This window comes from Etheostoma cragini, chromosome 6 (genome assembly GCF_013103735.1).
Source record: "Etheostoma cragini isolate CJK2018 chromosome 6, CSU_Ecrag_1.0, whole genome shotgun sequence".
NCBI classification, from domain to species: Eukaryota; Metazoa; Chordata; class Actinopteri; order Perciformes; family Percidae; genus Etheostoma; species Etheostoma cragini.
Genome location: NC_048412.1, coordinates 23349842 through 23371750, shown reverse-complemented (window position 1 = coordinate 23371750; position 21909 = coordinate 23349842). Strand labels below are relative to the sequence as shown.

Sequence of the window (21909 nt, the reverse complement as noted above, 5' to 3'; positions counted from 1 at the left end):
AGCAGCTGGGTGTTATAGGATGTCATTTTCATTCACTACTCCTCAACCAGGCAGCCTTCATGTAACAATAACTCTGTCTTTATCCTATGAGGCCCCATTTAATGGATCCATCAATTCTCATTATTTTCAGCTTTTGAAACAATCGTTTTAATGATGACCTCCTTCAGAGGACATCTTTGTTTTCACGATCATCCGAGATGCTACTCATCACTAATGCTTCTTGGAAGGACACACATGAAGAGTGGAGAAGCAAAAAACATGACAGCAAAATGATAGAATATAACAATAAATACTAGGGCTGCAACTAATGATTTTTCATTTTGAATTCATGTGCTGATTTGTTTTTTTTTCAATTAATCTGTTAATTGTTTGGTCTATAAAACATAAGAAAATCTAAAAAATACTCATCACAGAGCCCAAGATTGTTTCATCAGAAGTCTTCTTTTGACCAACCAACAGTCCATAAGCCAAATATATTTAATGTATTATAATTTTACACCAAGACCAATGGTCAAATTCTCACATTTGAAAAGCTAAAACCAATATATTGGACATTTTTGATTAAAACGGCTTAAATGATTAATCCATTTACCAAATACTTGCTTAAATGAATTGTCCATAGATTTGTCGCCCCCACACACAAACATACACACACACATACACACACAACTAAAGGGTTAATTAGTGTGGGCCTGGGAATTCAATGATAAGATTCAGTGTTTGTAAACTCACCGGACGTTGCCATTGTAGATGTTGAAGGTTAGACAGACAATGCCGAACAGGATGCCGAGGCCAGCGAAGACGGACACAGCGGCAAACAGCTTCTGAGACAAGAACCTGTACTCTTCAATCACCACTGTCCGATCAGCCGGAGGTCCAGCACCTTAATGGAAAGAGAAAGAAAATGCTTCTGGTCCCATTGTCTCTCAATTACAGGTAAAATTTCCCTTTAATAACTTTGCTTAGAGCTCCTAAAGAATAGCTAATCAGTCTAAATGATTAATACATGAACAGCCAACTCAATCTTGTGTGTATCTTCCAATTTTCCTCTTCTAAACAAAGGAATTGTGCAGCTCCCAGTAAAACGGGCAATAGAAAACAAAATACAACCAAATGCAACAATATGTCTTCCTGGAGTGACTGTCTGAAAATATGTGCTGTTATATTTGTGCCGTATTTGAATGATTTAACGTCCTCTTCCAGTGTGGCCGTTCAGAACAGCTACAAACACTTTTGATTTCAATCATGGTCGCAAAACAAAACACATCTATTGCTGTTTGTGCATGACTTTTAACATTCAAATGGACGAGTGTACAATTTTAAGGCTCTTGTATTTTATTTGTATGTATTTTCATTTTATACTACTTCATACTTTCAATTCAGTACATTTCAGAAAGAAATTCTGTACTTTTTTCTTCTCTGCTTTTATTTAAGAGCTATAGTTATGTTACTTTCAAATCCAGATTTTACACATATGATCAGTTTATAAAATAGGAGGCCAACAGTAAGTTAAGTAATTAAATTTGTTCCATCTTGACCAACAACATCATTAAAGTATAACTTACGTTATAGTCTAGCTTACCAGATGTGCAGTGCTGGGATAAAGCCTGACATCTGGCATATCCCTCCCCTTCTGCTCTCTCTGCTATCTTTTCTGCAAGGGCACCATCACTAAATTGGAGCCTTAGCACCACCCAGGATGGTTAAGATTGATTTAGAAAAATACAAGCCGGTGGCTTTTCCTCTTTCACAGAATAGATAAGCGGTGTAAATGTTCTGGCAATGCAAGACTAGTTATGCGAGACATATCAATACATCAATAATAATGAACCAATAGTATAGCACTCTTCATTATGAGTACTTTTACTTTTGATACTTCAAATACATTTGGTTGCTACTAACTTTTTTTGACATTTAGAATACAGGACTTTAACTTTATATGGAGTATTGTTGCACTGTGGTATGGCTACTTTTAATCAACTAAACGATTCAAATACTTCTTCCACCACAGCATACAGTTCAGTAGTGTACACATGTATACTCCATAAAACACTGATATTGTTGAAGTACAGAGAAGAAACAAATACAACCAACTTCAACTGTGACCAATGATTTATACTTAAATGTCAATTTCATTACTATACTGTAATGCAATGTAAGCAAGCAGAAAACTTCTGTGTTAATAAAGAGTAAAAGAAGTTTGTGTTTATACAAACTATCCAATTATTTATACTTGTATAGCTGTAGACCTGAAGAATTCCTCAACGAGGAGAGTTAAAAGAGGCCCAGATGGACAGGGAGTCTAATTTACCCTCAACAGCCTCCGACTATCTGTCTGTCCAATTCTGGGACTGCTTGCAGCATTGTGTGTCTATGTGTGTATGTGTGTGCACTCCAGAGAATGCTAATAAGGACTGTATATATACTGTATGCAGATTAAGCACCTATACAGTAAGCATAAATGCTCAAGGGGGTGCATGTGAGCGCAGGGGAGCATTTACTGTATGTGTGCATATAGTGTGATTAGTATGTGTGTTTGTGTTAGTGTTAGTGTGTGTGTGTGTGATAGAAACACACAGATATAGAGAGAGAGTGAGCGTAATAGAGGGTGACAGAGTGTGTGTGTATGTCAGTGGGGAAGCAGAGCAGGAGTGTCAGCACTGCAAGAAGCTGATGTGTCAGATGTCAGAGAAAAGTACCGCCTCAAGGGTGGCAGGGTGTCAACACGCCCATGATGCTCTCTGTTTAGATGCTTGTCACTACCGTCATAACCGAGTTGCGTCTGGTGTCATATGACTAAGAATTGACAATATAACAATTTTTATGCAGGGTTCACCGAGTTAAATTAAAGGCTTTTTAATGCCACATAAAATACAATGTAATAACTCTTTCACTATTGCGCTGGTACAAGTAGAAAAGTTTGATGGACAATGGAAGGGGAAATATGGCCAAAAATAATGCATTATAGCATTTTTTACACTACTTCCCAGTAGTATACAATAACAATTCCTAATGATATAATTAATTAAATTAATGCAAACTGGACTAAGAAGAAGAAAATTATAAATTGTAAAAATTCATTCAATTCTTTTTTACTAATATCAGTATTTGCTTATTATGAAATGATTAGCTTTCTAGCTACTGTAGCTAGTAGTAGGGACAGTGTTTGCTACAGGTTTGATGGTGCTGACTGAAGGAGGTGTGAGAGGAGAATATATACGCGGCAGATGCGCCAGTAGTGTAATTAAGTTGCAACATAACGGGATAAAATGAATGACTAGTACTTGTACATGTTACTGTCAGGAGCTGGTGCATATGCCTGTGCCAGTCTGATGAGAAGGGCTGGACAGAGAAGACAGGAGCTGCAGGAGGAGGTGTCACTCCACTTCAAACTCCTTTTTTCCTTCCTGATTACACCAGCTTTTAAGTCTGTATCATTGCTTTTATTGAACATGACTTTTTTTTTTTAATATAATTGAATCTGTTTAAATTTTTATTCTTTTCATTATATCCTGTTTTATTGTATGTTTTGTTTGCCATCTTTCAAATCATTTATTTAAATGTTTATTGCATTTTGTTTGTTATACATTAAAGAGAATACTAAAGACTGTAATGAATGAATGAGCGTAGAGCATGTAATAATTAATGCTGTGTGTATGTGTTAGCTGTCCATTCACTCAATGCATTTGCACCATTTAAACCCTCCTCCATCCTTGATCAAGGAATCAGGACAGGGTGTTGCCATGGAGACCCAGCTCTATAACAGTTGCCACAGCGATTAGAAAAAGAGCTGAGCTGAAGTGGTTGTTAGGGCGACCGTAAAGAGAGTGAGAAAGTGAGGAAGGGAGGCGCCTGGTAAACACACTGGAAAACAAGCGGCGGGGTTAAGTTGAGAACCCCCATGTGTACTTCACCCTGTCAGCGTGGAGCAGATCAAGCGTGCCCCCCCCCCCCACCGACCCCCGTAAAAAAACGGGAACTGATTCAACTCCAGACAGCAGGAAATTACTAATTTCCTCTCAACAGTTTAATGTCAGATATGTCTTTAATTGGTAAACAGTGAAAAATGAAATGAAGCTCCAATCGAGAAAGCAAGGCAGAAACAAAGTCAACAAACTCACCTTTGACAAGTAGGTGAGCCAGCTAGTTTCAACCCAGCGGGATGTAACTGGGCTAACACCGAGCCAGTCACGTTTCAACAAGCCGAACTAAAGAGCTGGCATCTGGCCTGTGAAGGACATGTTGCCTACATACATACAGGTCACCAGTCCCTTGCCACTGACGCTGACCTGGAATCACTAACTCTTCTGGGTTCAGTTAGGCCTTGGCAAATGATCATTTCCTTAAAAGCCTATAAAAAGGTGGCTCTCTGTAGACCACTGAGGCGTGCAGGATTGATTAGTGGCACACTCTGTCCAGGCACAAGTATGTCACCTCTTCAGGGAAGGATGGGCCAGTAAACAACCACAGAATTGGTCTTGGTGTCTGAGGAAAATCAGCAGTAATAGGTTTTCACTGCAAACTAGAAAAGGGTATCAGGAGTAAGAGAGAAGGTTCTGGTTTGTGTGAAGTGAAATCGAGCATCTTCATTTAGCTGAATGATGTAAAAACAAATTTGGTTGTGAGGATTAAGGTGCAGACGGACAGACGTGAGGTGGTTAAAAAGAGAAAAGGTGTTCCTAAAACAACGGCCAGTTATTGTTTGTGGCCCGTTGGTTTGTCCCACTTACCAGCTCAATCAGAAGTTGGAGCTGCAGCAGTGGCTGTGACATACAGCTCATGGAGGCAATTAAGGTACTTCAAAATATTTGACGATTGCAGCAAAACTCTTTCTGAGAGTCAAATCTTAACACACAGACATGATCTGAACACACATATTTTTACATTGAGCGTGACTTGCACTTTCTGAGGATATCATTATCTCCAATTTCCATCACAACTAAACGTTCATAAATCTGCTTTGAAAGCAGAAAAAAGGCACTCCTACATGTATTCCAGAACTTTTTTTAAATGTTCTTAAGTATAAATGTAGTCCAGTGATAGTTGTCTGTACATCAATGGGTACATTGCAAACAGGAACATCTTTTAGCTAATTTGGCACACTTTATTGGTGCCAGTTTTCAAAAAATGTAAACAAATCCAGGCTAAGAAACAGTTGTAACCCACGGGTGACTCACTGGGAGAGGGGAGCAGTGTTGGGGAGGCGCAGTCTTGATTTTGTCTGAGGGTGAACCCACAGTGTTAGACATCAAAAACTCCCGGGTTAGCTAGTCAAACTGTAGATCTGCTGCACCAACGTTTTAATAAATGTTGGAGAGTGAGTTTGCTGGCATCTCTTTTTGGGCGTCAGCATCCAAATAACTAGCTTCACCCAACCTAGCAATTACAGAAAATCCAGCATGATTATATGTAATTTACACAGTAAGAAAGTCTAAATTAAGCCACACAGAGGAGGTCTAATGTCAAAGCACAGAAATATGACCCTGTTGACTCATATCATTACAGACAGGAAACAACCACAGACAGGATGTTGGGTGAAGACAGTGTCATGAACTCCACCTTACCTATCCAAACATCATTGCCAAACCAGGAGAGGTTCTTCTGAGAGCTGTCATAGTAGCCAATTTTCTTGTAACTGCCTCCTAGATGAATGGGAAAGAAAGAAACAGCAAAGAAATAGAATGAGAGAGGGGAATAAAAGCACAAAAGCCAGAGAGAATGCTAAAGTTTAATTCATAAAGCTTGTGTAATTCATTTCCTCCGCTGGTGTTTTGTGGGGGATCATGATTCCAACACAAGAAATCTATCATTACTGTGCTTTCATCTTAATGGCATGCGTGGGTACAGAAAAGACACATAATGAACAAATGAAAGAAATAAGGAATGAAAATGTGCATAAAGAAGGAAAACAAAGAAGTACCAAGGGGAGAAGAAGGAGAAAGGGAAGGGGGAAAAAAAAAGCTTATGTGGCAATCTTGACCAGGACTACTGATGCGGTCCCACAGTGATTCAGGGATGCAAGTCAGGTTGTCTCATTGTGGATGTCAAATTACCTCGACACCAAAACAGGAAATATGAGACAGAGTGTGAGGGGAAAGGGGGCAGGATTATAAATCCTGATCCTTTAGGACGCCAAAGGGAACAGAGGTAGAAAATAATCCTCAACCTTATCCTGTGCGGGGAAACTCATTAAGTCACTGGTGACAAATAGGATGCCATTTTCAGAAACGGCTTAAACCGAAGACTTGGGCCCAATTAGAGCGAAGCCTTGAGTCAACACATTCCTGCATCAAGACCAATCGCATGTGCAATTATAGGATTTTGAGACCAATTGCAGTGGAGCTCGCAACAAATCCCCCTCCCCCCCAAAAAAACTAAAATGAAATGAGATAAGCTGAAAGCAGCAATCCATACATGAGAAATACAGACATCTGGGAATTTATTTTAATGAGTAAGTGACAATTATTGCAATGCAACATCTGTGGGAGGACAGTGTGGGAGTGTTTTACCTTGCAGTTGCTCGATAAGAGTCATTGCCATCCTAGAACCCTGGGCATCAAACACCACTTGGCCCTGAGATACGCACAAGAGGAAGTGTTTTTCATTTTTTTCTTCTTTTCTTTCTTTTTGCTTTACAGCAAATGATGAACTATTTCTTTGAAGGAATCTTAAACATTTTGATAAATACACGTTTGATACAAGATTCATACCACTCTTATCAATCTTCTTTATTGAGAGTATCTGTAGATGATGATTTGTTTGTGTGAGCTGTGTGTGTATATATGTATGTGTATGTAGATGTATATGTATTTACAGTATATGTTTGTGTACAGTATGTATTTTTATTAATGTATTTTTCCAAATGATTTGTACCAGAAGACGTTTGCTAAATAAGTTTGTGGTGTCTTGCAGCAACGTAGCAGTGTTCCCAAATGTTATCAGAATTAACAGAAATAAGGGACAAAACTACAAAATCATTGTTGTAATTTGCCTCTATGATGTTGCTTTTTTCAATTACCACTTCATTGGATATACCTGTGAAATCTAATGCAACCCGATACAACAGCTTGGCCATAAATTCTACCTCAGAAAGGTGTAAATGTAACTATGTTTATAATTGAGGTTGTAGTTTGCAGTGGTGTTGAACTGGATGTAAATGCATGTTATGTTTTGCACAACCCATTCACAAACATGTGGGAGGAAGAATATAAGTAATGCATTTACGCAATCCAGATCAACATCACTGCCAATTACGACTTCAGCAATAAATATATAGTCAAATTAACAACAAAGATTTAGACTAATACAGAGCATTATAAGATTCATAAAGGTAGATGTCATGGCAGACCTGCTGTGCTGGATTGAAGTAGATTTTGTACGGGTGTAACTAGGTGTCCAGGGAGTGTATGTGAACAGTTATTACTGTAGTAACTTTATTACACAAAATTCAATTATTCAGATTTTCCTTTCAGAAATAGTGGACACTCAGGTCCTTATATCTGTCCTATTTCTAACTGCACATTCATACATTATAAATAACAATGGGAGCATAAACAGTTGTTTTTATTATCTGTTCTTCCTTCTTTCTCATGCTCTGCACTTACCGAAACACCTTCAAAGGAGCTTGTGTTGAGGGCCCTGTAGATCTCAGAGGTGATGTCGTGGTTGTTGTAGTTGAAGTCCTCCAGTCGTCGGCCCTTAGCCTTAAGTGGTGCCACAGTCTTATTGAGAGCAAGGGCCAGAGCCCACACTGCATCGTAGGCAAGAGGGGCCTCCTGAAACCCGCCGGTCTCCTCAGGGTTCTTCCCACCCAGACGAGACATCAAGGCGGCGATAAACTCCTGCGATGTCTGATAGAAAAAGGACGGAAAGGATATCAAAGAGGATTCCTTCTGAAAAAATCATTCCATGCTGCGAACAAGATGTTAATATGTAAATGTAAATACTCAATGGCAAAGAGGGGGAGACTGCAAAAAGGAAGCAGCGGTGGATCATCTGGAGGAGGTATGTGTTTTTTTATTAGTGCTGCATGATCCTGGATACAAAAAACATGCAGTCATAGTGCTAAACTGACTCCTCTACTGTAACATTTTTTGGAATAGTTTAAAAATCTTGAAAAATATTATTTTCTCTTTCTTGCCGGGGCTGCACAATTAATTGAATTTTATTGAAATCACAATGTTTGCACAATCTTTGATAAAGGCTAAATATGTGCCAAACCATTCTGAAGTATTGTGGGCAAAATCCAAGCCTCTTTCTCAAAATGTTGAATTATTACTGAGTCAAGGAGGGAGCTATTTACATGTTTTTGACATGGAGACGGTAGTTCTTCTTATATTACAAATAGCCCTTTTACAATTAGCCAAAGTGAGTTGCATGACTAGAGTTAATAGCAAGCACAAGTACTGTTATATTGGCTCTAATGGACATTAATATGTTCTTGCTCTTAACTGACATTTAATTCACATGTGGGTGCAGCTGGAAATTACGACATTCAATCATAAATAAATTTAGGATTTTGACATGTGGCTCTGGAGCAAATATTGTGTACCAATTCTTAAAATCTTAAATGTGATTTTCAACTTTCTTCCAGCATATTCCTTTTATCTCACATGTGTACAGTTAAGCTGTTTGTGATACTTGTGTGACAGTAGATTACTGCTACCAATCACCAAGTTGTCGCCGTGGATTCTGTGAGGCCCATTAGGCCCACACACAACCAAATCAGCTATGTCAAATTCATCTAATTGAAATTCCATCTTGACATTTGCCATTTAAATCTGGCACCACCTACTGAAATCCAGCTGACAATGTGCAATTGCAGACCCTGCAGTACTGGCACACCAGTTTAATCGGAATGCACTACCTAGAAGAAATGCCAATTTCAAACTTGGAAATTGAATTTGAATAGATTGACTATGAGCAGGAGTTCAGGCTGTAATTCTTATCACCCGTTGAGTCAACAGCTAAATCAGCAGGTAGCGGCAGGTGCTGTATGAATATAAACAACAGCTGCTGATGAGGTGCGAGAGAGGAAAGGAGAAGTGCGGGGGGATCGAGGGTGAATGTTGGAAAAGGTGTGGATAAGGAAATGATGATAAGGAGAATGGAAAGGTGGATAAACAAGAAGAATGAAAGGATGATCCACCATAGACCAGCAGAGTCGGAGAAGGTCAACAACGGAGAGAGGAAGAGACAGTTTAAGGAGATTAGAGGGGAGCGAGTGTTACCTGAGAGGCAAAACGAGGATCGGGAAAAATTATAAAGGAAGACGTTAAGAAAGATTGTGACTGCATTAAGCATCTTTCTCTACTGCCTATCAGTGGTTTATGAACATAATATTGAATCAGGTCATACACAGGTCATTGAAGCTATGACATTATTGTTCTAAACACCCTTTGGGGGGGGTTACATGGTTGGCAGAAGCAATTTGTTTGGTACATGGATAAGAAGAGCTGACTTGTTAGAGAAGGAAGACCTCACAGCTTGATTAATTTTAATTCACAAAAAACAACTAAGAATTTGTCAGTAAACATCTACAGCCATGTTAGCAGCTCTGTGAGGTTAACATCAGCATTCTAACATACTTCCAATAGCAATAGCATGCCAGTGTTTCATTGGTTTTGCAGGTACTGCCTAGTAATATTTGCAAACACTGTGTAGTTTTAGACTCTGGTGCATAATCAGGCATCAAATTTGCACCTTTCTTTTCACCTTTTGGGTGCATGGAGACATAAATTACAGCTGATAATTAGTGTAAAACAAAGCTTTCTGAGTATTTTTGCATTCAAATCAGTTGATGGAGTTTACTAATGTGTTTGAGGGTTGTAAGAACTTTACTTCATGATAATTTTCCAGATGTTTGTGCAATGTTGTCTTTGCTTTATTTCAATTATGTTGATTTCCCAATTGCTTTCTGTATTGATTTACCAATATAATCACCAGTTTGGGTGTATGTTGTATTGTGTAGTTTCCCATGTACTTGTACCTTGGGAAATACAATTGGAACTCCATTTCCCATGTGTACTTGTTTAACAAAGCACAGGTGTTCTCCATTTGATGTCATTACAAGCTCATTAAACACTTCCATTGGAAGTAAGTGCCTTAAATATTTTGCATTGGGATGTGTTCTTCACTCACTTCACTCTATACCACAAAAGCAACTTGTGCATGCAACAGGAACACTGTTGATGCTGTAATTTCTTGTCAGTGATTTAACATAAAAGATGACTTAATATCTCTTTAACTATAATTATTACAATAGTGGGAGGGATGATGGTGTTATGTGTGTTCCCACCATGTTGGAGACGCCGCGGACCGTCTCAGGATTCAGCATGACGATCTCGGTGGTCACGTGTCCTTCCACGGCCTCCGTCATGTTCTCCACTGTACAGTTGATAGCTGGGTCTTTGATCTTGAACCAGTTGTCTGCATACCAGCCTATAAGAAACCACACATACTTCTTCCCGTAGAGCTTCTCCTTGAACACCTGCAGCAGGGAGGAAGGGAGGCAAATATGGAGGGTGGATAAAGGGAGGGAGAGAATGATAAATAAGCATGAGGAGAATTATTCCCAAAGATGTGTTGAGCATATTGTATCACTGCCAAACAAGGAAATTCATTCAGACATTCAAACAGCTCATTACAGAGCTCAATTTCTGCTAATAACCAGTCAGGTTCAGTCTACTGGGATCAATCGAGCGAAAAAAAATGTACTAACCTCACAAAACACCTTCCTGGCTTCAGTTTCATAAAAGAGCCCCACAATGATCCTTGCATCTTGGCGCTGCGTCAAAACATGAAAACAAAACATTTCTTAGTTACATCAGCAGCAACACTATAGCTTCACTATAGCACAGCTTGATGTGGCAACACAGCGTGCCAAAGTTCCTGCTGCTTCGCAGGACGGCACGTATTGCTTTTCAGAGTTGCTAATTAGCATGGTGCATTTATTTCCTCTATCAAATCGCCTCTATGCTAATAGTATCGTGTGCAGCTGTGAGCCGGAGGAGGAAGGAGAGGGTGGGAAGGGGGAGACGACCAGCAGCTGAGGTGAATTTTTAATCAAAGCACCTTGAGGTTCTTGACAGCGACAGCCGGGTCGGTGAGGAAACTCTGGCGAACGCTGATCTCAATGCCTGCCTCTTTCGTCCTTTGTTCCAGATCGTCCAGAGTCTGCGAGATGAAAGGGAAGGACAGAGGGAGACAGACAGGCAGAGGAGGGGAGAGAGGGGGAGGTTTGAAATGCAGCTGAACCGAGACAGACAGAGGTGCCCGGTTGAGATTTAAGAGAAAGACAAAAGAAAAACAACCAAGTCCGAGAAGACGGAAAGAAAACAAATAAAAAAATGTTAAGTGTATATGAGAAATGTCAAGAGAGTGACGGACAGTGTGCGTGTGTGTGTGTGTATGTGTGATAAACAAGAAAGCAAGCATGGGAGAGAATAGATTTTTAGACAAAGAACACAAGTTGAAAGCAGAAAAAAAAGAATGTGAGAAGGGAGAGGAAAGAATGTGAGAGCGGGATCATTAACCTCCATTACAGGAACCAACCCAAGTGTCATGGTATCGACCGCCGCGCCCGGGAGAGATGTATTGCTTGATCAATATTTCTCACCACCAATACTCCAACAAATTACTTCAAAAATCCTCAATCAATTGGTTGGAGAGATTGAAGGACTATTGCACAGCATGAGAACACAACAGCTCTCATAAACAAACTTACAAAGGCAGGCAGGCAATAAGGCAACCCAACACTTTACCAAGAATGATGAAACCAAAGTAATGACATGAAGAAAGTGATTAAAAAACAAGAGAGGGACATAAATGAAAGAGTTGGAGATAAAGACGAAGGTGTTAAATTGAAGTTGAGATGAAGAAGATTAAAGGTACTGACTGAGGTGAAGACTTCAGTGGTCTGCTGGATGGTGGCAATGCGGGTCCACTTCCACTTCTGGAAGAGCTGCACCCTGGTGGGGTTGTGAAGGGTGGCCGATGGGTGTGTGCGGAAGAAGGTGGGGAAGCGCTGGCGGTTGGACAGGGCTGGTGAGCTGGAGCCATAGGACAGCTGGGTAACATGGGAGAGAAATAAAAGGAGAGGAAAACAGTTACTAAAGCTAAAGGAAGTGAAAGATATAGAAGTTTAGGGGGGTAGAGACTTCATTCAAAATGTATTCAAATCTGGACTCTCTTGTTCCTCCCCTGTACATTGTGTTCTTTGATTGCAACTCGTTCAAACAGCAAACAACAGAAAGGAAAGCCAGCAAAAAGACAGAGAGCGAGAGAGACGATCCCCGCTCCCATTTTCTCATTTTCATCTAAACCCCCTCCCTCCTTTGTAGCTTCCCTCCGGCTTATCAGGTATGCCGATAAACACTGTAATTTCAATAAGAGAATAAAACACTGCATGCAGTATCTTCCATGCTTACTACACTGCCATGAAATTGTGATGACACATTCTGCTATTACAAACAGAACAAATTAAAAAATGATCTAATTATTGTTGTTGCACACAGTAGCACAAGTGATCATCTATTTTCTTTCATTTGGACCCATGTCATTTCAATTGTTAGGCACAATTCCCACAAGATGGAGACTACTAAGATGTGTGTCCAAAACAGCAGCGGAAAGGAATGGTGGAAAATGAAGACAGAAACAGAAAGAAGACTGTCCTTCAACAGTTAGTTTCATGGTGACATGATGAAAACCCTTCAACTGAGGAGCCTGGAGTTTAGAGAACCATTACAGCTTTCATCTCAGCCCTATTACCTAGCTTACCACCACTTCGGTCAACTGCTGTTGTTTTTAAATGTGATAGAAATAAAATTGACATTGACATTGACATTACCAGTGTTGGGAGTAACGCATTATAACGCAATAAAATATAATACAAATGGTAATATAACGCATTACAAAATTAGATTTCGGTAATAGTATCCACGTTACAATCTCAGTAACGCGAGTTACAACGCAGTCGTGTTTTAAGAATTAACCAACACCTCGAAATATTTCTTCACAGGAAAAAATATTGTTTTAAAAAAAAATAAACAACAGACAACTAAAGTTTTTAAACGCTTCAGATGTAGTTATTCGCTGTCAAAGTAGCGCCAATGGAATGCTAATGGCGGGTTTGGTGGACGCTCGCTTACCATCGTTATTACCCCCTAGGTTATTACTGTCTATGGTTATTACTCTGCGTCGAAGCAAGCTGTCCCGTCTCTGTTCCCGTAGTTAACGTTTAGTTACGTTGACACAAAACTTCATAGACCGTATATATTAACGGTCTATCAGTGAAACCATAGACCGTTAATATTAGTCTATGAGTGAAACTAAAATACTGTTAAAAAAAGCAAGTTGTGTACCTTTTCACATTTTCATATCAGCTGTAAATAAAGTAGTGTAAATAATGGAGATAATGAGTTTTAATCATTATAATTGATCATTACCTTTAGACTGTTATAAACTAAACAACATGAATTTGTTATTCAAGTGCTTTAAACTAAACATTTTACAACAATGTCGTAAAACAACTGTAAGGTACTTTAAATTGAGTATTTTCATTCTCCTACTTGCCTATTGTACATTTTAATATACTCTATTTTTATATCTGTAGTTACTTTGCATTTTCATGTTAATCATAAACATTATGAATAATCTATTAAATTGGATAAAGAGGAGCGTTTATTGATCTGGTGGTGAAATTTACAAGCTAGCCGCCAAGCCAAACTCCCGCTGTTATTTTGGTGAAATTAACACAAAAGTAATGTGAAAGTAGTGTAACGCATTACAATTCAGAGAAAGTAATATACAACTAATTACTCTCAAATGACAGTAACTAGTAATCTATAATCTATTGGCCCAACATGGTTACCTACACAACCCTGGCATGATCACCATTTGGAGAGAGAGGGGGGTTGACGTTAGATGACAAATGTCATGCGCAATGTGGACCCACACAGCAAATCCCTGTGGGCACAGGCAGGTAGACAGAGGCATCAATATGAATGAAGGGAAACTATACATAAAGCGACAGCTGATCTGTGTGCTGCATTGAAAGGAGATCTGGAGAATTCAGCAGCTGCTCCGGTGAGTGAGACATGCTCAGTAATAAACGTGATAGGGGTTCATAACATACATGAGAATAACCAAAACTAGCAGTGAATTGATCCTATTAACAAGTAATGCCTGCGTGGACATAGCTTCATATAGCTTATTCCTCCGTGTCATAGTTTGGCAACATGTAATATGCCAGCGAGCAAACTAAGAAGTCATGGGTCAGGCAGGTGCAGTCAGGAACAGGCAGGCAAGAAACAGGAACAAACAAAGGCTTACGCTAATTGCTAAGAGTGGGAAATACTGTACATGTGCAAATGACTGGGGAGAGAGTTTCCCTGTATATATATGCAGGGAAAATAATGAGTTAATGTGGAACAGGTAACTGGGATTGGCAGGATCATACTGAGGGGGGGAGAGTAGGGGGACGGGGGGCAGGAACCTAACGTGACAGGAGATGGTCATGACTTAAATAATGTGCAGAAAACAAAATTAGCTGTTGTGACAGCTCCATTGTTGTCTAAAAACACATTAATGGGACAAACCATTGCACTCGGTGATGCGTTTCTTTATTATCATGAGCATAGTCATTGTACTTTAATTTGAGTCAATGCCACACACACCATCCTTCTGCCGTAAATGCTCACTCAAGCACCACAGTTGTATTAATTCAACGCACGTATGTTTGTTTGTGAGAGTATACAGCCATGCTAGCAGCTCTGAGCTGAATGTAGTCGTAGCAGTGTTTTTTAAGCTAAATGCTAATGTCAGCATGCTAACATGCTCAGAATGACGTCAATGCTGGTATTTAACACGTTATATTTACTATGTTTGCTATCATGGTCTACCACGCTATCCAGCATTTGCCAATTAGCATTAAACAAACAGTAAAGTTGAGGCTAATGGGAATGACAGTTTTGCAGGTATTTAGTCATAAACTAAAGTACTGGACTAATTTAAACTTTGACCTGATGATGGCACTTGATGAAAGGTCAGGGGCTCACCATAGTAATCAGGATACATCTGGGTACCATGAATGTCTGTACACAATTTTAAGCCAATTATTCCATTAGAGGTCAAGCTATTTAACTAAAAGAGTAATCTTTCTAACAGATATCTGCATATGAATGCAGAATCGGTTGACAACATGACCAGATTTACCGGAAGCTGTCGGTTTTCTGTTTGTGGTCTGAGCAGTGTTCACCAATCAAGTTTAATCGGGCTTTGGTTGCATGCAGGTTAAAAGTATGTGTAAAAAGCAAGAGGCATAATGTTACCAGAAAGTGTTTGTTTCAACTTTGAGTGTCAGAGTATTCTAATGGAGAAATGTATGCTCAGTACTCTACAGTATCAGTACCCTCAATACCCTCAAAATTCACACTATGAAGTAAAAAAGGCAGTGCCGACTCCGACCTGCGGCCATTTGCTATACGTCATTTCCCCTCTCCCTCCCCTTTCAAGACTAAGTTGTTCTTTAAAAATAAAGGCCTAAAATGCCCAAAAGATAATCCAAAAAAGTGACAAATTACAATCATCCCGCCTCTTTCATGATAACACAAAGTATTGATACCCCTTAAGTGCCCAAAATGTCATTTTACTGCACACTATGGAGTAAATAACTGAATGTCTATTTAAAATGAGTAGTAAAAGAGTTAACGAGGGAGTGATTTTAAACAGTCTTTTTTTCAATTATTAATTTAATCTTTCAATGCTGTAAGCACCATTAATGAAATTCCAATCAACTCAATTGTAAGCAGAGATGAAAATGTCACAGGCCAATATCTCAAACCAAATAAAACAGATAAACACTAACATGGCTATATGAATTTTCTGTAATTTAGGTCCCAGACTCCAACAGACCTTTTAAAGTCAACGTAAAAAAAAATCGGAGGTGATTTCAGCTGGGCCTCAGGGCATTTCATAGTTTGTCCAATCTGGTTTTTGCAAGGGGTTCATTAGCAAAATTGTCACAACCTAGAAATCACCAAACAAGAAGCCGCAAGCTTTTCCTTGCGTTAAGGCTCAAACAAACTTTCACCAGACACAAAAAAGTGACAAACTAAACTGGAGCAAAAACCCTCCAAGCACTCTGCAACAGAAAAGTAAAGTTCCACATTGATGCATCACAAAAACCACTACTAATATCTCTTGATTCTTAGTTTTTCTGTTTTCCCATAGCCCTGTAGTAGTTGATCAATGTCCATCAATGGATTACAGTGCTTTTAGAAAAGGAGATGGGGGATCCAAATTAACACTGTGCTAAGAGGAGCCGACGCAGAGCCCCTTCTTGATCAGCGTCCAGACCTGGAGGTTGCTTTGCCTCCCTGGCGCTCTGATGAGGCTGTTTGACATGCGAGGAGGCTTCTGCAGGCAGGAGGCATAGAAAAATAATTGAGTGTGGTGGTTAGGAGGTTGTGCCAGTGGTGGCTTGTAGTAAAGAGAGAAAGATCCCTTTGTGTGGAGAGAATCGACTGCTCAAGTTGAGGGAGTAAGGCGGAAATAAAGAGTGGGAGAGAATGATGGTATGGAAGGAAGGAAGGAAGGAAATAAGGAAAAGAGGGCTGAAATATTGCAGGCCAGCTCCGGGCAGTGAATACATACAGAGAAAAGGCAAAGAGTCAAAATGTGGAAATACATTTTAACGATTAGGAAAGAATGGGTGACAAAGAGGAAAGAGAAAGCGGGGCAGATGCCAACCACTAGAACTGATTGCTCTTGATGACTAATCTCTGGATGAAACTTCAATTACAGGACAAAGCTAATAAGCAGAGCACTGTGAGTGACAGAGAGGCAGATCAAGAGAAGACAGAGAATGAGTTAAACAAAAGAAACTGACTGATCAACGCATGAAAAGCAGAAGTGTTTTCGAAAAAATAACAGAAACAAGAGACATCAGATGTCTCGTTGATTTAGACATCTTGGATGTCTTAGCACTCAATTTTAAATGTATTATGATGCAGTATGTTAGTTTGAACAATATGTTTTGTCCTGCATGTAGTGTCACTGTCAGTGCAGTTTTGTTAAACTGCCATGTAAAGTGTCATTGCTAATAAGAAGTGCTGTGTGAAGTATTTAAAATCAATAAACAACCATTGACTTGATTTGGGGAAGTTATTATAATTACAACAAGTACAAGAGATCATCATTTAGAACTATGTCAGCTTCTACAATACATTAAAAAAGGTGCTGGTTCGGCTATGCAAGATAGTTTCAATTTTATGTGTTCATGTTTTAACATGTCTGGCTCTAAGATTTCAGCCCTTTAAATGAAGCTAGGGTATGTTCAGACAGGAAGACTATCATGTACTCACTTACTCTCATTCACCTCACTGTCCCTCTTCTCCTGCTCCACATTACAAGCTGATGAGAGCATGTTTGTGCTTAGTTAAACCAATCAGGTTTAGCCACAATCTCAATCAGCCAATCACATTCTTGCTGTCAATATTTAAATGTTGTCCTCTCTGTTTTCCTTTCTCATTTCAGCAAGAATTGCCGTGACCCTCCTCCAGCCCGTTCGCCTCCATTTCTTCAATTCCGGCTCCCAGGTCTGAGCTAACCCGACCTCGCTCCTCTTCTCATTCATCCAGATCTCAGCATCCTCTTAATTCATCACCATCACCATCACCACCAGTGTCTAGACTCCATCAGGGGGGGAGGGGGGTATCCTACATACTCACAGCTTCTCTGCCTCCTGGAAATATGATGACGTCACAATGGAGTCTAACCGGCAAAATATAGTTTCTCATTATCATGCACATGTGATTAAATAATTGTACTCAAAACGAGGTCTCTCATGATTGAGTTAAATTCGGTGGAGGTGAAACCCCAGGCCTTGCTGTGAAACACTGTCTTTGTCAATTTTCTCCAGAAGATAACTGTTGACAATGTGCTCTGTGGACTTTCCACAGGAACAGTGAAACAGGAAAGAGCTGTTGCTGCCAAAAAACTCCTAGACATATGTCTCAGAACTGGAACCCACTAAAACATCACTATCTGTATATTTGGATACTGCCATGTTTTTTTTCTTTTTCAATCACAGTGAGCTGACCCTTCAGTCTGATGCATTATTTGGCAATGGGTTTGAAGCAGTGCAGTTGGGTTGAAACGGGTTTTCAATGTCTGACACCTAAGGCCCCCCTCAGCCTTTTTTTGTGCTTTACCAAATTGGCACCATTAAAACGTGTGCTGAAATAGTTCCTGTTCGCAAAGTTCCCTTGCATGTACAGACAGCTATCACTGGATCACTTTGATATTAAAGACTTAAAAATGTGATAATTCTTAGGCAAGTTTTGAAGTTATGAGGAGCAACTTTTGTCTATGATCTCTTAACAGATTTATGAATGTTTATTCGCGCTAAATAATAACAAATTACACGCGCTGAATCTAAAAAATTTGACTGAGAACATCTCTGGATTTAAATGATCGGGGATGGCAAAAATGTCCTGAAAGTGTGCACTTCAGTAGAAACGGTAAAAGACACCCACCACGATGAGGTTCCACATGCGAGCAGCTTCGGCCACCAACGTGGAGACGCCGCTGCAGCCGGGCATCAGGACGATCTTGATGGGTTCGGTGTACAGAAGGTCATACAGCAACTTGGTGGCTTCTCCTGGGTCACACTGGAAGGACAAAATGACAGACTGTTTAATGGATGGACAGATGAACAGATGGGATGGGTGGATCAATAATAAGGAAGAGAAATTACTTGAGGTGATTGAAAGAGGTGGAGAGAGAAAATGGGGAGGAATCAGAGCAGGGGAAATAGGACAGATAAGGGTGAGGGAGACAGATGGAATGAGAGCAGACAAATGGAGTGTGGGGGATGGAGGCGACTGTAAACAAAAACACAAAGAAGAAAACCGAAGAGAGTAGATAAAGTAAAGGGAAATGACATAGAAGTAGCATGGAGCGACTTAAGGCTAATGCAAATGTGAAGAGTAAAGACAAGTAGGACAAAGAAAAGGACAAACGGACAAGGTCAAGAGGAAAATGGCACAAAAGTAGCAAGGAGCAGCAAACAAGCAATTACAAATGTGAGGAGAAAAGACAAGCTTTAGGAAGGAAATAAAAAATGTCAGCACAGAGTTCATGTCCACACATCCAGTACGTTTCATCAAAACACAACACATGCCCACGGATCCAGACATAAAAACAGGAAGACAGGCCGAAACCAGACAAAAGTGAGCCTGACGACCACAGCAGCAGCCATCGCAAGTCATTACAACCCACCAATAAAGTCATTTACAGCATGTCGAGGTGGCGAGTGTGTGGCTGGAATGATCCATCACTGCTCTGTCAGCCAGATTACCGACAGGCCGTCTCCATCGCACTGCTCATCAGAGTCACTGATAAACTGGCCTGACACATCTAATGATTCACCATGGAAGAGAAGATGGGGCTCGCAAACACGAAGACACACATGCACATTTTAAAAAAATACACTCCAGATGAGTGTCACAAACAATCGGACCGCGGCAAATGATGGCGGCTCCTAATTGGGGTGTTTGTCTCAGCAGCTGAATTGTCTCTTTGAGGCAGCCCTCTGCTCTTTCTGAAGAGGTAATCACCACTCAAGAACCAGGGCATATGTGGAATAGCTGGGCTTTCTTATTGATTGATGTGTTTTCCATTCACTCTAGTTTGGCTGGAATTATTGTGGTGCCATGTCATCGCAGAGAAAGTCAGGAGGTTGTCATGCACTTAGATAACTCAATCTGAATGCAATTAAAGTAGAGCCCTGACTGCTGACTTCCTCACATTGAAGGGTTCTTTACATGTCTTAATCATCCCAGAAGAAAATTCACTTCACAAAAACACACGTTTTTATGTATTTGACCGCGTAAAGCCCTTTAGGACATGCTTGTTTAAACTGTGTATGTCATCAAGGTGATCACAGAGAGGCTGTGACCTTTGCTATAAAACGTCTCCTGCATAAGCAAAGATTCAGCCGGTGCTTGGGAGCTTAGGCAACCACAGTGATATAATACTGTGAGATAATAGCATAGTCTTAATTGTGAATTCTTAAACTTTGTCCGTGATATTCCACTTTAGGTTTGGTGATTTCTTACGGTACAGTGGTATAAGTGTGTCATTTTGCATCAACTTCTGAACCTACCGTCTCTAGCAAACATACAATAACTTGCAAAACAACAGCATTGCAACCATTAACACCTACACCTTTCAGCTAGGTCAAGCAACCCCCCCGCCTGGAAAACATAAATCTGCCACCTATTGTCTCCTGCACATTTTCTGAAAGGATGTTTGGACGTTTGGCTGTTTGTGGCTATGTGACTCTACTTCTGATAGGCTTAAGGGGGACTGTTAAGAGTATGAATTTATGGAGGTAATTGGTAAGCTGTTCACAAAAGTATTTGATTGAATGGGTTCCATTTGCATGATGGACAGTTAAAAACAGACAAAATTAAGGCGGCAGAACCAGAGATATCATCTTTTTGACTCCATGGATTCTTCATCTTTGTCAAAACCTGGTGCCTGCATTACCCACAATTCAACTTGACTGCCGACAGTTCAGTCGGAGATCCAGGTTTGTTACGGTATTAGCGGCTGAAGTAGCCTTGAGCCGCTAGCTTCAAGCAGCGATGAGGTCTAGTGAGCTCACTTCTTTCTAAGAATCGGTGGAGTTACCATTTGAGAAGGCCATGAGATAGTCGAAAGCTTCGGAAACAGCTTTTCAGTTAGTATTCTTTGAGTTAATAATATTTTGTCACAGTAATGAACAACATTTTTTTTATTTCCAAGGTGAAGAATGAATTGCTGCTCCACGTTTGCTTATATTGGTACTGCGAAAAACGTTTCGCGTATGTAGCTATGTTTTGGCAAACATTTAATTTGGTCACTGGACAACATTTTTTTTTAAATTAGATAATGCTGCAGAGGATGTTTGAAAGGTTTATCTGACTGTGTTTGATACCTTAGGCAAGTTGTTGGCACTGTAATGACAAAAGAACTAATTTTTAACTATCACTACCCACCCACTTTGTGACTTTGTCTGTAAAAGTTGCTATATCAAAAACGTATTGTAATTGTTATTATTATCATGTGATGGTACCTATGAAAAACTTTCAAGGACTGTTAATCCATGAAAGGTTAAAGCCTTGTCTTTTTGGTCACTGTGGTCATTTTCAAAAAGAATGTCGCCATGACAATACTCCACTGCTGTCTGGCATTTAAACAGTGTACTAAATCCTTTAAAACCTGATTCCCAAATACATCCCAAGAGTCCAAAGGTCAAAGCTAGATAATCTGTTTTAATATAACACTCCACAACAAAGGGCAGGGTGGCTTGATCCCAAACGTCTTTGGACTCATCACGGACCAACTGCAATACAAATCTGTACAAGAATCCCATTGACAAAATATTACAATATTGTCTTGAGAGTTTTGGAGTGCATGCCTGTAAAATTACTTATGTCCATTCACTGCTTAGCATCCGCAATTCACTGGGTTAATTGCATTAATATTGACTCGCAAAGCAGCTTCACGATATTGATGTCATGTAGGAACAGGCAACCTTATGCAATGTGGGGCAAAGAGGCTGCAGGTTTTCCCTCCGATCAATCACTACACCAGTTTTTCACAGACCGCGTCCTCCTTTCTGGTCAAATCAGCTCTCCCTGCCTCTTCCTCATAAAACAAATTTCTGTGTTATCTTATCACGCGACGGAGACAAAGATTGACCTCTTTTAAATAGACTACTGTCTCTCCCAAAGGTTGTTTGTGTTCTCTGTCACTATGGCTGTGGGCTGGCTGCATGCTGAGAAGAAGCTGGTTAGCTTTCTGGTGTTACAGTGTTTTAAATCTACTCTGATGAGCAATCTTCGCCTATGCTGATTATCT

General features: G+C 40.0%; 1 protein-coding gene and 1 long non-coding RNA gene across 2 annotated transcripts in view; one reads left to right on the top strand and one right to left on the bottom strand.

Annotated features, from left to right (window-relative positions):
* The window catches only part of gabbr1a (gamma-aminobutyric acid (GABA) B receptor, 1a), a 59478-nt gene that overhangs the window by 14251 nt on the left and 23318 nt on the right, over nucleotides 1–21909 (bottom strand). The window contains exons 8-16 of the mRNA XM_034873600.1: nucleotides 18537–18671; nucleotides 11897–12067; nucleotides 11074–11175; nucleotides 10721–10786; nucleotides 10298–10489; nucleotides 7605–7850; nucleotides 6510–6573; nucleotides 5565–5642; nucleotides 733–883 (exon numbers count right to left, since the gene is read on the bottom strand). Coding sequence (XP_034729491.1) covers nucleotides 733–883; nucleotides 5565–5642; nucleotides 6510–6573; nucleotides 7605–7850; nucleotides 10298–10489; nucleotides 10721–10786; nucleotides 11074–11175; nucleotides 11897–12067; nucleotides 18537–18671 — 1205 coding nt within the window. The remainder of the gene's footprint in view (nucleotides 1–732; nucleotides 884–5564; nucleotides 5643–6509; nucleotides 6574–7604; nucleotides 7851–10297; nucleotides 10490–10720; nucleotides 10787–11073; nucleotides 11176–11896; nucleotides 12068–18536; nucleotides 18672–21909) is intronic.
* On the top strand, nucleotides 1738–17546 carry LOC117945873. The gene is made up of 3 exons (XR_004656920.1): nucleotides 1738–1793; nucleotides 9946–9952; nucleotides 17536–17546. It is a non-coding gene; the product is annotated as an uncharacterized LOC117945873 (long non-coding RNA).